Below are 12,680 nucleotides of genomic sequence, written 5' to 3' on the forward strand. Positions count from 1 at the left end.
GTTAGGTGTCATTCCAAAGCAGTAATTGACGCTTGTGTTGGGGATGAGTTGCTCTGACTAGCCCTGGTCCAGATACAGGTGGGAGGGAGGGAGAAGGGAGGATTCTCACTGGACACAGGTTGTTGTTATAAAGCCAGGCCCTCTATGATGGTCAGTCTCCAGCCTCAGGCGTGTGTGGTGATGGTACCACCTGGTTTTGATTATGAGGTGGTCACAGAAGCACAGGGCTATAGGAACACACTCCTGCTGGTCTGGGGAATGGTGGCCATTCAGCACATCCGAGGCCTGGGTAAGCTGAATGTCACTGCTCATGATAACTGGTTCCTTAAAAGGAGAGGATCCTGCTTTAGGAAGCACTAGGATCCGAGTGGATGGCTAGGAGAAGGGAAGTCTAAAGAGCTAGAGGGTTTCACCCAGTAGAGGCTGCAGACTTGCTGAGGGAGGTAGAGAGGAAGTCAGTGAGACTAACTAGGCCAGTGAGTCAGGGGGAGGCCAAGCGGCAGCAACCTTTGGAAGTGAAGTCAAGTGTGATAAGACCATCTCATCCGCCACTGTGTGCAGATGTCCCAGGTGTGAAGGACTGACAGGGATCCTAACTGGGTTTTGGTCCAGCAGATGTTTGGAGAAGCACTGGGGAATATTTAAAGTTCCAAGGCCCAGGCCCAACGCCCATCACCTGAATCCATTTAAGAGTGGAAAAGGTGGTTGCAGCGTGCAGCTGTGGTCGCCAGGTGGCTGCGATTGGCAGTCTGCATGCAAACTTACATGACTGGGAATAAGCCTGGCTTCTAAGTGACTCCAAAGTGTCACGGAGGCAGTCATAAGTGTCAGATGATGTGCGTCTGAGCTGGCCCACTTGGAACCCCAAGGCCAAGTGCACAGGAGCAGATATGAGTGACTAAGAGAATCTGATTCTTACTGGAGCTGCTATTTTGCGTATGGCCTCTTGGCTTTCCCCGTATTGACCAAGGAATTCAGACAGCCGAGCAGGCTCCCAGATCTTTCAGAGACAGCTTCCAGAAGAGCAAATGGTTTCACTATTGTCCTCACCAGCAGTGAGTGAATACAGACACAGTGGGGAGATAGTCTCACATCAAATATCCATGGGCCAAGTTCATAGGGAATATGAAGGAGTCATAAAAGTGATTTTACTCCACTGCAGGGCATAATAAAAAGCAGTTGCCAAACTGAAAAGCTGGAATGTTAAAGGCTGTTCAATTTCCTCTTCCCACAAATTGAAATGTAATCATAAATTGTTCCTGAGTAAAAACATAACACTTCTATTGAGGTTCAAAGCAACTCATTTTTAAGAATAAACATATTCAGATGAAGGTGAGAGAGGGGAAGAGAATGCACCAGAAGCTACTGTTGTATAAACCAGTTACTACTCTCACACCCAGTGATGTGACTAATATTTCACTTAGCCATGGTGCGGTGGGCCAGGCTTTCTGGAAGCCCAGCTGGACAGCACCTGCTAGTTTTCATGTGGTCACTGCCAGATGGCAGCCATTGTGTAGTCTCCAGGGAGTTCGAGTTAGATGGTCAATAGTGGACACTCACTTGGCCAGCAGGTGACACCAGCATTGGCAGGAGCTAATCAGCAGGAGTTCAGCTGAAACCATCACCTATCCCACCTCAGGCCATCTCCTTGAGTGTGCATGTGGGTGTGAACCCTCAACTTTGATTCCTGGAACCCTCCTCCCTGCACAGCATGAGACCAGCTCAGAATAAGCCAGCGGCTTTTAATTTTTTTTTTTTTTTTTTTATTGAGCGAGGCATTTGCAGTCCATGTCCACAAGGCACTGCGAATTTGAAAAGCAAAGAGAAAAAAAGGAACCAGGAGACAGCCATTCAGATGTGCAGAACCTGCCCGCAGCAGCCTTCTCTAGGGTCACCTGGAACACTGGAGAGATGTCCTCCAATGTGGGGGCACCCATCTGAGGGATGGGGTACTATGGGGAAGGGATGCAAGTAAGGGGTGGTCTGCATCACCCTGCCTGGCTCAGCTCTCAGGCATTCTGACAGCTGGATTTTGTCAGGGAGTGTGAGCCCTTCCAGGGCACAGTGTAGACCTGGAAGGAACAGAGGGTTTTCTGCAAAAAAAAGGAAAAGAGGAACAATCAATACAAGCTGTGGATGAAAGAAAGGCTGCCAAGCCTGAGATGTGGACAATTGTCCCCAATAGCCTCTTCTGGGTCCCAGGGCACTCAGCTTGATTCTGCAGTGTCTGTTCCTCACCCCTCCCACCACTGCGGTCCCACAGATGGCATGTGTCTCCCTCCCTGGCTCAAGGGTTCCCCATCCTCCAGCCCCAGAACAGCACTCTAAGGAGCAGCCTGGGAAAGACAAAGGAGCTCCAAAGGTCAGGGCAAAAGAGGAGGCTCAGGGACCATGAGCCCTTCTGCCTGGGCCACCACTAGAGGGGCCCTAGGAAGAAGCAGGATGGGACACACCCCTGAAAGTGTCAGGGTGTAGAGATAAGTGACAAGGGGAGAGCAGCTATTCCCACAGCCATCATGTCACAAGAACCAGCCCCATCCAGAGAGGCTGGGAACACAGGGGACATTACTGACAGGTTTCAGTTTACAGGGATTGATTCTGTTCAGTGTGGTCTGGGCAGGTGACCCTGGCTGGGACTAAACAGGTCCTTCTCCTTAACAAGCATCCCCAAAGCTACATCCTCCAGTCCACTGGACAACACCCCAGGAGCAAAGACAGTTGTCCTCTCAGTATTATAATCTTCAGGGTAAAACCCCTTGGCAGTTCAAATTGATTAAGTGTACATACAACTCTCCCCCGACCCAACATGGGTACAGGGATGTACCAGCATGAACTCACATGTACCCCACACTTCACCATTCTCCCTATACTCATGCTCCCCCACTTGCACACAGACTCTGCACGCACGCACGCGTGTGCTCAGTGATTGGCTCTTGGCTCCTATCAGGCACATACCTTCATCAGATGGGGCTGATCATGGAAAGGACAGTCAGCCAGGTCAGGCAGGTTTGCCTGGGACTTGGTGCATGTGGTTCGGCCTATCTCTACATCGATGTAATAGTTCACTCCAGACACGATCTACGGTAAGAATGGGATTCACTTAACACAGTCTCGTCAGGCTCCCCTGAACACAGCTACATCACAGACTAATATGTTTACCTTGGGTTCATACCTACATTCACGAGCTGCCAGAACTACCACTCATAAAACACACAAGACACTGTGTTCAGACAAGTGGCCTCGGGCCCTGTTTGTAACTACTTTTCTTCTAAGCAGCACTGACAAGGTGTCACGTGTAGAAGCAGGACATAGAAGGCAGAAGCCAGGGACTAACAGCTCCTTCAGTGGATTCTCGAAGGGAAGGCTGAGCTCTGGGCGTCCAACGGGGTGAGGGTGTAACCTGTTCAAGGAGCCCGGGGCTGCTCTGAACACCAGCGAAGGCTCTGGCCTGCAGCACAGCTGGTGGCTGACATTCAGCTGAACCTCAGTGACAGCATGAAGCCCAGAAACTCCTTCCCTCATGAACAGAAAGGAGGACGTGGGATGCTTCACTCTTGCAGTTTCAGGCCAATGGGAAGACAGAATTCACATGCCTTCTCCTTTCATGTGACTATTGATGACTAAGTGTGTCACGTGCCTGTATGTCTGACATCTGCAGTTTAAAAATAGAATTAATCCCTTTCCCTGCCAGGACATCCCAGACCCATGTTAGAACTGTGGAGAAGCAGAGTCAGGGGACTGGGACATCTTGCCCCACGGAACCAAGAGCAAAGTTCTTGATTCTTTGGCACAGGTTTTCCCACCTGGAAAATGAGGCTTGCGGATCAAATCTCCTGTGCTTCCCTCCAGCTATGGCCACAAATGAGGGCTGCACCGGCCAGCAAGGACCATGGGAAGTGCATAACATGCCCAGGGCGGCCATGCTGGCACACTGCTGCAGCAGTAAACTGCAGAAACCGGTCTCCACTCGTCTGAGTTTTCAAGAGAAGGCAGAAAGGAGCCCTACTGACCGGCTCACAATGCCTTTGGGGCTGGGTAGCTATGTGCTGACTGCAATGAGACGGAGGCCAACTGGCCTAAATTACAGGTCCGACAGCCATTAAAGCTCCCTCTTGGCCTCCTCTCCCCTGGGTGACTGTTTTATCTGGTAAGGGATGACTCCATGCTAGTAGAGGCAGAGCCCAGAGTTGTCCTTCTCCCAGGACTACTGGTTAAGATCTGCTGTCCCAGGGCAGGGACGTTGCGCAGCCTCCAGGCGCGTGCAGGGACACTCTAGGTGCAGAGGGATGCAAAGCTCCTCAGGACAGCCTCAAGGCAGTTGCTAAGGGGACCTGCCTGATGACCTGCATCAGCCTGAGGGAACAACGGGACAACACCAACGACCACCGGGTCACACTTTGAGAAAGGTGTCCCGGTAGAACTTCGCAGTGGAGGATCTGCACAGTCACGGGGCGGTATCATCTTAGGGGACAGCCATCCTACGTGTAATCCATGGCTGAGCGAAACCTAGTCATCTACCCGACTGTCTCAGACATGCGAAGGTCAGGAAAGCAGAACAGGGGCGGCTCTGAGAACAGGAGTCTGAGGGTACAGGAGGAGGACAACAGCCCATACTGGGCACGCCCCTTGGCCCGCAATAAACAGCGACAGTGAGCCAAGTGTCTGCTGGTTTCCTGACTTCCACAGAGGCATCTCGGGTATGCCGTGTAGGCCCTGGTTCGCAGGAAGTGCTCACTGCGAAAGCAGCCAGAAAAACACAGGCACAGAATCATACACTCAGATACCCAGGGCCCCGGGGGCAGCGAGGAGGACGGACCCACAGGAGTGCCGGGCACTTCCGCAGACGCTGCTCCCGGACATCTGCCCTAGGTCAGAAGAAGAAGTTTCAAAGGGGAAGAGGGGGGGGGAGGGAGGGAACGACCACGGGTTATTGTCTACAGTGATGGAAGTCGTCCATACACAGACAGCTGGAGGGTCTATTCGATCTAGTTAGCCGTTCACCCGGTGGCTGGCAGAGGGCGCTAAGCGCGGGGGGGGGGGGTGACAGTGACCCTGACCTACACGGGAGCGCCTGGGCCCCGAAGGGACGAGAGGACCTCCGCGGGGCCCGACCGGCCCGCAGAATGAGCACGGGGGGGGCAATAGTGGAGCCGCGCTGAGGCGGGGAGGAAAGGCCCGGGCGGGCGTGGGGGCCGCGGACACGCACCTGCTTGCGCGCGCGCACCACCTGCACGGCGCGGCTGTGGTAGGCGTCGTTGCTGCCCTTGTTGTACTCGCTCATGGCGAAGTCCAGGGCGCGCCGCACGCCCTCCTCCTGCGCGTCGGCCTCCTCCAGGCCGCCCAGCAAGCGCGGCGGGTGCCGGGGGCTCGCGCCCGCCGCGGGGCTCGCGGCCAGGGCCAGGGCGGCCACCAGGAGAAGCGGAGCGCGCATCGCGCGGGACGGGGTCGAGAGGGCACCGGGGCGCGGACGATCGGAGGGAGCCGAGCCGGAGCCGCAGGGACGCGCCGGGAAGCCGCGCCGCCAGGCTTTGAGCGCCCCGCGAGGCCGCGCCCCGCCTTCCCCCCGGAGGCCCCGCCTCTTCCGGCCGCCGTCTTCCGGTCCCGCCCCCGCCCCGTCCTGTCCTTTCTGCATCGCCTCCCCGCCTTCCTGCCCCGCCCCAGGTCCGTCCCCCCGGCCCCTCCTCAGCGGCCCTCCTACAGCCAGTCCCCAGCCCCGCCTCTCCTGCCTGCAGACCCTTTCCTCTTCTCCCCCCACCTCTTCCCCACCCCTCCCCCACCCCACTCCTCCCCCACCCCCGCCCCTCCCCACCCCTCCCCCACCCCCACCCCCACCCCTTCCCCCATCCCCAGCTCCTTGCTTCCCAGCTTCGCCTTGGCCCTTCCTAAGTCCTCATCCTCGTGAACGCTACCAAGTTTGGTCACCCTAGTCTCCAAAAAGGGGGTCATTGCTCTCTTGCTCCCCAGAATCCTACGGCCACCTGAAGTGTTCTGCAGAAAGGGGGAAGAGGCCTGGCAGTCTTTCCTGCCTAGGTCCTTGGAGGTGAGCCTTCTGTCAGTAACTGCCCTGAACAGAGCTGCTGCTTTCCAGGAAGACCTTAGTCCCTGGAGACTCTGTCCCGGGACAGTTTTGCCAAACAAAAGTGAATTCACAACGTTTTGGAAGAAGAGAGTCACAGATCCTATCTTTTTTTTTTTTTTAAAGGTTTATCTTTATTTATTTACTAGAGACAAAATGAGTGAATATGGTCGTACCAGGGCCTCTAGCCACTGCAAATGAACTCCAGATGCATGCACCTCCATGTGCATCTGGTTTATGTGGGTCCTGGAGAATCGAACCTGGGTCCCTAGGCCTCACAGTCAAGCGCCATAGCCACTAAGCCATCTCTCCAGCCCAGTGGATCCTGTCTTCACTGCTCATCCCTAGGCTTCTCCCTGGGCCAGACCATCTAGAGACTGGAGGTGTTGGAGACAGGTGACGGGAGTGCTGTATAGCATTGCAGCAGGCTGCTCAGCAGACATGTGATATAAGCCCATGAGTATTGTAAGTTTTCTAGTATACCCTTAAACATTATGAGCAAGCCGCGCATCGTGGCACACACCTTTAATCCAAGCACTCAGGAGGCAGAGGTAGGAGGATTGCCCTGAGTTTGAGGTCCCAGAGTGAATTCCAGGTCAGCCTGGGCTAGAGTGAGACCCTACCTCAAAAAAACAACAACAAAAAATTATAAGCAGATGAAATATTTTAAAGTTTTAAACCATTACATGCTATTTCAACATACAAGAATAATTCTTAAGGCGGTAGCTTGCATTTCTTAGTGTATATGTACTAATTGTAATTTAAAACAGATATCCATTCAAACAGGCACCGTTTCCCACACCACATGGCCTCCTGTGCTGATGGCTGTGGTATTGCAGGTAAGCTTCAGGATGTATGCTGGTGGAGGCATGGGAGGCAATCGTCATTAATATCAGAGAATTAATTATAGGTGTTCTGTTGAAGGTGAGATGGGAGTAGGAGAGAGGGATGGGCGCCACTGGACACTGGCCAGGCAGGCTCTGTCTGTAGTTCTCTTAATCTAATAATGCTTCTTCAACTCTTACCCTCCGGTCTATGAATTTAATTCTTTAAACTCATAAGACAAGAATATGGAGTACCCTGAATGTATTGGCTCATTGGCATTGGCAAGGAGCCCAAAACTCCCAGAACAGGAGCTCCAGAGAAAGTTTGAGCAGGGAAGAGGAATAATGGGGACCTCCCAAGCCACCTACCCTGGCAGCTGTGTGGACAGAACACTGTGTGAGGTCCAGAGGTGGAAGATGGAGGGAGGCCCCTGCTATGGTGGGCAACTGAGAATGAATGATGGATGTCTGCTCTTGCTGCTTCCCGCAGGGAGCACTGGGGCTTTGGTGCTCTCTTCCCTGCTTGGACCAGTTCTCTGCTTTTTAAACACTTTAGGAATGAGGCATGATTTATATATGAAAAATGCTCTATTCTATTTGGGCAGAGGACACATCAATGTCACCCCTCCAACAAACCTAGAATTCGTGCCTGACCCCAGAAAGCTCCCTGTTGTCTCTATGGTTCTGCTTGCTCATGTTCACCAGGCACTGGCCAGCCCCTGTCTGTCCCCGTGTGGATCCTGCAGTGTGTGCTGGGTCTGGGTATCCCAGGTAGCACCATCGTGAGGCTCCCCTGCACTTTCCTTACACTGATTGTTCATTCTCTTTCTCTTCAGACAGAAGACGTGGTCCTCAGCTAAGGACAGTTCAGGCCTGGGCTCACATATGGTCCCAGGAGAGGGGAGGGTGGGGTTGAGTTCTTCCCACACAGTGGCTTAGTCTCTTCTTCCAGCCCCACCTTCTGTGCCTGAAAATGATGCCATGACAAACGCCCTATGGTGAAGATAGCAGGTTTTTCCAGAAACACTGGGGAGGCCTTGGGTACTTGAAAAGCACCAAGGACTGCATTAGGAGTGGCGATGGTCACTCAGCTTTAGTAATGCCCATCTGTGGTTGTCACCAGGAGGAATGTTCAGGGTGGAGCAGTGTGGAGTGTGAACATTGTTGGGGAGGGGTGACGTGCATGCTAACACACACAGGCATAGAGGACCACACTGCCTGTCATTCTGTTAAGAGGCTGACCCAGGGCACTGGAGGGTCAGGTATCCTGAGACAGTGGATGGAACAGACACAAGGGCAGGGCACTCTCAGGAACTGCAAGAACTACCTCCAGTGAGGACAAGACTGGGCACTTGCCCCAGCTGTTGGAATATCCTTGGGAAAGGTTCTGCCTTCTCTGCATATTACAGAGGGAGGGACTATAAATGGTCATGGTTGGGTGGGGCAGGGGTTGATGTCAGAGCCAGCAGAAACAGGCTTCAGTGGCAATGGCTTCGTATGCTTAAATATGATGGAACAGCCTTGAAGCTTCAAGATAAACTAAAGGCACTCCAAAAGAAACAGGGACCTAGGAGCAAGCTGCAGAGCCACGTGTAACACAGAGGAGTGCCCTTGCCCAGGAAGGGAATATGTTTCCCTTCTGACAGAAGAAGTTTGAAGGAACTGTATTCTCAGTCTATATGTGTGGCTTTTAAAAAATCTGAGTTACAGAGTAATTTGTGAATTTGTTTTGTATTTATAAAAGTTATACTTGGAAAATATTCTTTAATTTTTTAAACATTTTACTATATTTTTATTTCTCAGACATTCTTTTTTTTTTTTTTTTTTTTAAAAAATTTATTTATTTATTTGAAAGCGACAGACACAGAGAGAAAGACAGATAGAGGAAGAGAGAGAGAATGGGCGCGCCAGGGCTTCCAGCCTCTGCAAACGAACTCCAGACGCGTGCGCCCCCTTGTGCATCTGGCTAACGTGGGACCTGGGGAACCGAGCCTCGAACCGGGGTCCTTAGGCTTCACAGGCAAGCGCTTAACCGCTAAGCCATCTCTCCAGCCCATCTCAGACATTCTTAATGATCAGAAACAGGGGATCCTTCTCCCTTTAGCCTAACAGTTCTTTGTTTTACAAACTAAGTTTCTGTGTACAACTTTTTAAGTGTACAAATAAAATGATGCATTTTAAAAAAATCTGAATTAATCGAGTAACAATTTAAGTAAATGTGTGAATATATTCTCTATAATACCATCAAGTGCATGTTCCCTGGGCCTGATGGTAGAAGAATGTAATCTGAGTTACTGAAGAGGCAGAGGCAGGAGGAAGTTTAAAGATAAGCCTGGGCCACACAATGAGGCCTTGTCTCAAAACAAATAGAACGAGGATTGGAGATAGAGCTCAGAAATAGAGCACTTGCCTAGTAGATGTGAGGGCCTAAGTTCAATCCTTATTGTTACACACACTTACAAACAGTGTGTGTGTGTTTGAATTAATGCTATAATAAATCTGTCACCAAACAGATCAAACATCACCTAAAGTTTGGCAGGAGATCCAATCAAGTAGGGCAACAGTTTAGATTCTAAACTTGGGTGTTTTGAGTCATTAAAACCTGGAGTCCATTGCAATAGCTTAGACTGAGCTACAAGTCACAGGTTTGGTGGCCTCTCATAATGGAAGGGCCAGGGGGCTGGGGAGATGCTCAGTGGGTAAGTGCTTACCTTGCAAGCACAAGGGCCAGAGAGAGCCTGAGTTCGATCCCCAGCAGCGACTTAAAATTCTGGGTGTGGCCATGTACACTTGTGAGTCCTGTAGAGAGTAGAGAGAATAATGAGGGGCTCACTGATCTGCCAATCTGACCAAACTTGGCAGTTTCAGGTCAGGGAGAGATTCTGATTCAAGGAAAAAATAAATGCGGAACAGTGATAGAAGAGGACACCTGATAGGATGTGCACAGAATATACATGCCTGCACACACCACGGCTGCTACACACCACACACAACCCCACACACCATACCCACTACACACCACACAGACACTCCACATACTACATACCACACACTATTACAAAGAAGCATGGAGGGCCAGAAGCTTCCTCTAGGAGGTGCCCATGTTTCTCTGGGGTGGGGCTGTAACTTCTCTCGCACATACACCCCTACGCTTTCTCCCTTCTTCCCCTCCTATTCCCAAGGCATCATGGGGATGCTTCCAGACCACGTGCCACTTTAGTGCAGCATTTCATGCTGGGGTTGCACTGGATGCCATGCCAGTAGGAAGCCGGTGTTCTTGGGGAAACCTGCGGACAGCTGCTATAAGGACAGGTGAGTGTGAAGCCCAGTATCTGCCATCTGACTGCTCTTCATTTCTTTAACCTTTTTTTTTTTTTTTTTGGTTTATTTATTTATTTGAGAGCGACAGACAGCCTAGCAGAGAGGCGCAGGGAGAGGCTTCCTAGGGCCACAGGTGGTTAGACGGCACAGCAGGCTGCTCTGCTCTCTCCTGGACCTCAGCTCACTGATGCTCAGCCAGGAGGATGGCTGGGTTGGGTTGAGCAATCCCCTTGCAGGAACAGTCTCCAGTGGTCAGAAGTCCTGTCCAGCCCACAGCCTGCTTGCCTCCACCCCAGTGTGTTACCCTGAACCTCAGCTCCTTTCACCTAGTGCTGTGGAGAGCTGTCCTGTCCTGCCCAGGGCCTGTTCAGTGTGCTCCCGAATATTGGGACTGGAGTGTAAAAGTTTATTGAGGGTGGCTCTGTCCTTCTTACCAGTCACCCAGGGGCTACATCTAGTGTCCAAGACCCTCCTTCTGTACACTTTAGCCAGATTTCTCTTCACTAGGTCATGACTTTAGTCCCCTGTCCTAGATCACTCAGCAAAGAATCTTGGGAGCTAAGTCAGTTCAGAGCCCCACCCTTCATATCTGGCACCTTCAAGATCTAACCTAGTTTCTCATCTCCCCCTTTATTGTCCAGAATCCTGGTAGGTCCCTTTATCTGGAACCCCCTGCCCTTGCTGTCTTCCCTGAGTAACTTTCCATCCTTCAGCCCCTCCCTCTGAGTCCCCAGCGTCCTTGCTGTGTTTGGAGTTGAGCTCTGTGCCTCTCCTGCTGCTGCTGTGTTTAGGCCAATTGTTATCGTCAGGAATAAAGTCTATGTTTGAACAAGTCTGATAACCCTTGCCCTGCCCTGCCCAAGTCTTGTCTGGACCTTGTTGAAAATACTTTTCACATTGAAAAGCTGTCTGCGTGGGAGGGTGGGGAAGGAGAGAGGGCAGATGGGGAAGGAAGGACTACAGGGGCAGGTGGGAACTGGGAAGTGGAAGCAACAGGCTTTGTCCCTTGGCATTTTACTATGAAGGATTTCAAACTCACAGCAAGGTGGAAGAAATGTATAATGAGCACTTCTGTATCTACCACTGAATTCTGTTGTTTATTCATATTAGGCATTGCCTGTTTGACCATCTGTTTCTCTTTCTATCCCTAAATCTATTTTTTGCTGGATGCAGATTATAGTTGCAGATACCAGTGTGGCCCATCCCTAAACACGTAAGCATGTGTGTCATTAACTTGAACTCAACATTTACTTACAGCTTTTTCTTTTGATGCAAACCTACTACGACACGTGCCAATCTTAAATGTACTTTCAGTGAATTTGGCAGAGGCCTGTCCTTGTGACACCCCAACCCCTATGGGATAGAGGAAGTCCCCTCACCCCCTTTTTGTTCAGTTTACACCCTTACCCCTTATCTCAATAACTGATGCTGTTTCCACTATACAATAGTTCTGTCTGAAGTTTCCATAAGTGGAATTCTACATTATGTTGACTTTCATAGCTGTTCTTTTTCACTCAGCATGTCTTGGAGAGTCTCATGTAAACATGGGCCATATGCCTCCATCTTTGACTGCCACAGTGACCTCAGCCCTGGGGCACCTCTGGCTCCAGGCTACTGACAGCACTGGCTAGAGGCTGAGGATAGCTCTTGGTGGCTCTGTCTTCTCTTGCTTTTTCTCCTGCCTTCTCCCCACCTCCACGTTGCCTCTCATCACAGGTTAGTCCGGATTTGAGTAAGAGAGAGAAGGGAGAAGGATAAAGGGAGTCTGGGAAAATGAAGCAGAATTGAAAATACGAAATTCCCGGAACAAAAGCCAATGTTACAGATTCTACAAACTGACTGACGGTTTAGAACTTTGTGATGTGGGGGCTGGGGTGATGGCTTAGTGGTTAAAGTGCTGGCCTGCAAAGCCTGAGGACCCAGGTTTGTTTCCCCAGTACCCACAAAACCCACATGCACAAGGTGACGTATGCATGTGGAGTTCATTTGCAGTGGCTGGAGGCCCTGGTGTGCCCATTCTCTCTCTATCTGTTTCTCTCTCTCAAATAAATAAATAAAAATGTAAAAAAAGTACTTTGTGATGTGTAAGGTTAGAATGTTACAGCTCTATGACCAAAGGATATGGGAGGTACCTCTGTTTCTGACTTAACATTCTTTTTTTCCCTTTTTTTTTTTTTTTTTTTTTAGGTAGGGTCTTGCTCTAGTCTTGGTCTAGTCTAGACCTGGAATTGGTCTCAGGCTGGCCTTGAACTCACAGTGATACTTCTATCTCAGCCTCCCACTTGTGGGATTAAAGGCATGTGCCATCATACATGGCCCTGACCCAATATTCTTATGACTGTCACATGGAGCCCTTTGGGAAATATCAACTCCACCAGTCCAAAAGGTAAACATCATCATATACATCCGAGACCTGAAGTAGAGATTTCCCTGCTTTGCTGTAACCTGCCCACCTGATG

At 50.9% G+C, this 12,680-nt stretch overlaps 1 protein-coding gene across 1 annotated transcript; it reads right to left on the reverse strand.

The window, feature by feature from the left end:
* Nucleotides 1–1,283: 1,283 nt before the first annotated feature.
* On the reverse strand, nucleotides 1,284–5,480 carry LOC101596077 (cystatin-C). Its single transcript, XM_004668722.3, has 3 exons — nucleotides 5,207–5,480; nucleotides 2,956–3,078; nucleotides 1,284–2,093 (listed from the first exon to the last, which is right to left on the reverse strand). The coding sequence occupies exons 1-3, from the start codon at nucleotides 5,429–5,431 to the stop codon at nucleotides 2,010–2,012; spliced, it is 432 nt and encodes a 143-aa protein (XP_004668779.2). The 5' UTR covers nucleotides 5,432–5,480; the 3' UTR covers nucleotides 1,284–2,009.
* Nucleotides 5,481–12,680: the final 7,200 nt, after the last annotated feature.

Source organism: Jaculus jaculus, chromosome 8 (assembly GCF_020740685.1).
Source record: "Jaculus jaculus isolate mJacJac1 chromosome 8, mJacJac1.mat.Y.cur, whole genome shotgun sequence".
Classification (NCBI taxonomy): domain Eukaryota; kingdom Metazoa; phylum Chordata; class Mammalia; order Rodentia; family Dipodidae; genus Jaculus; species Jaculus jaculus.

Bases quoted from the DNA above. Each gene is read 5' to 3' on its own strand.
- LOC101596077 (XM_004668722.3), bottom strand. From the start codon at position 5,431: ATGCGCGCTCCGCTTCTCCTGGTGGCCGCCCTGGCCCTGGCCGCGAGC. The intron at 3,079-5,206 runs GTGCGTGTCCGC...TTCTTACCGTAG, and splicing joins TGGTGCGCGCGCGCAAGCAG to ATCGTGTCTGGAGTGAACTA. The intron at 2,094-2,955 runs GTATGTGCCTGA...TTTTTTTTGCAG, and splicing joins ATCAGCCCCATCTGATGAAG to AAAACCCTCTGTTCCTTCCA.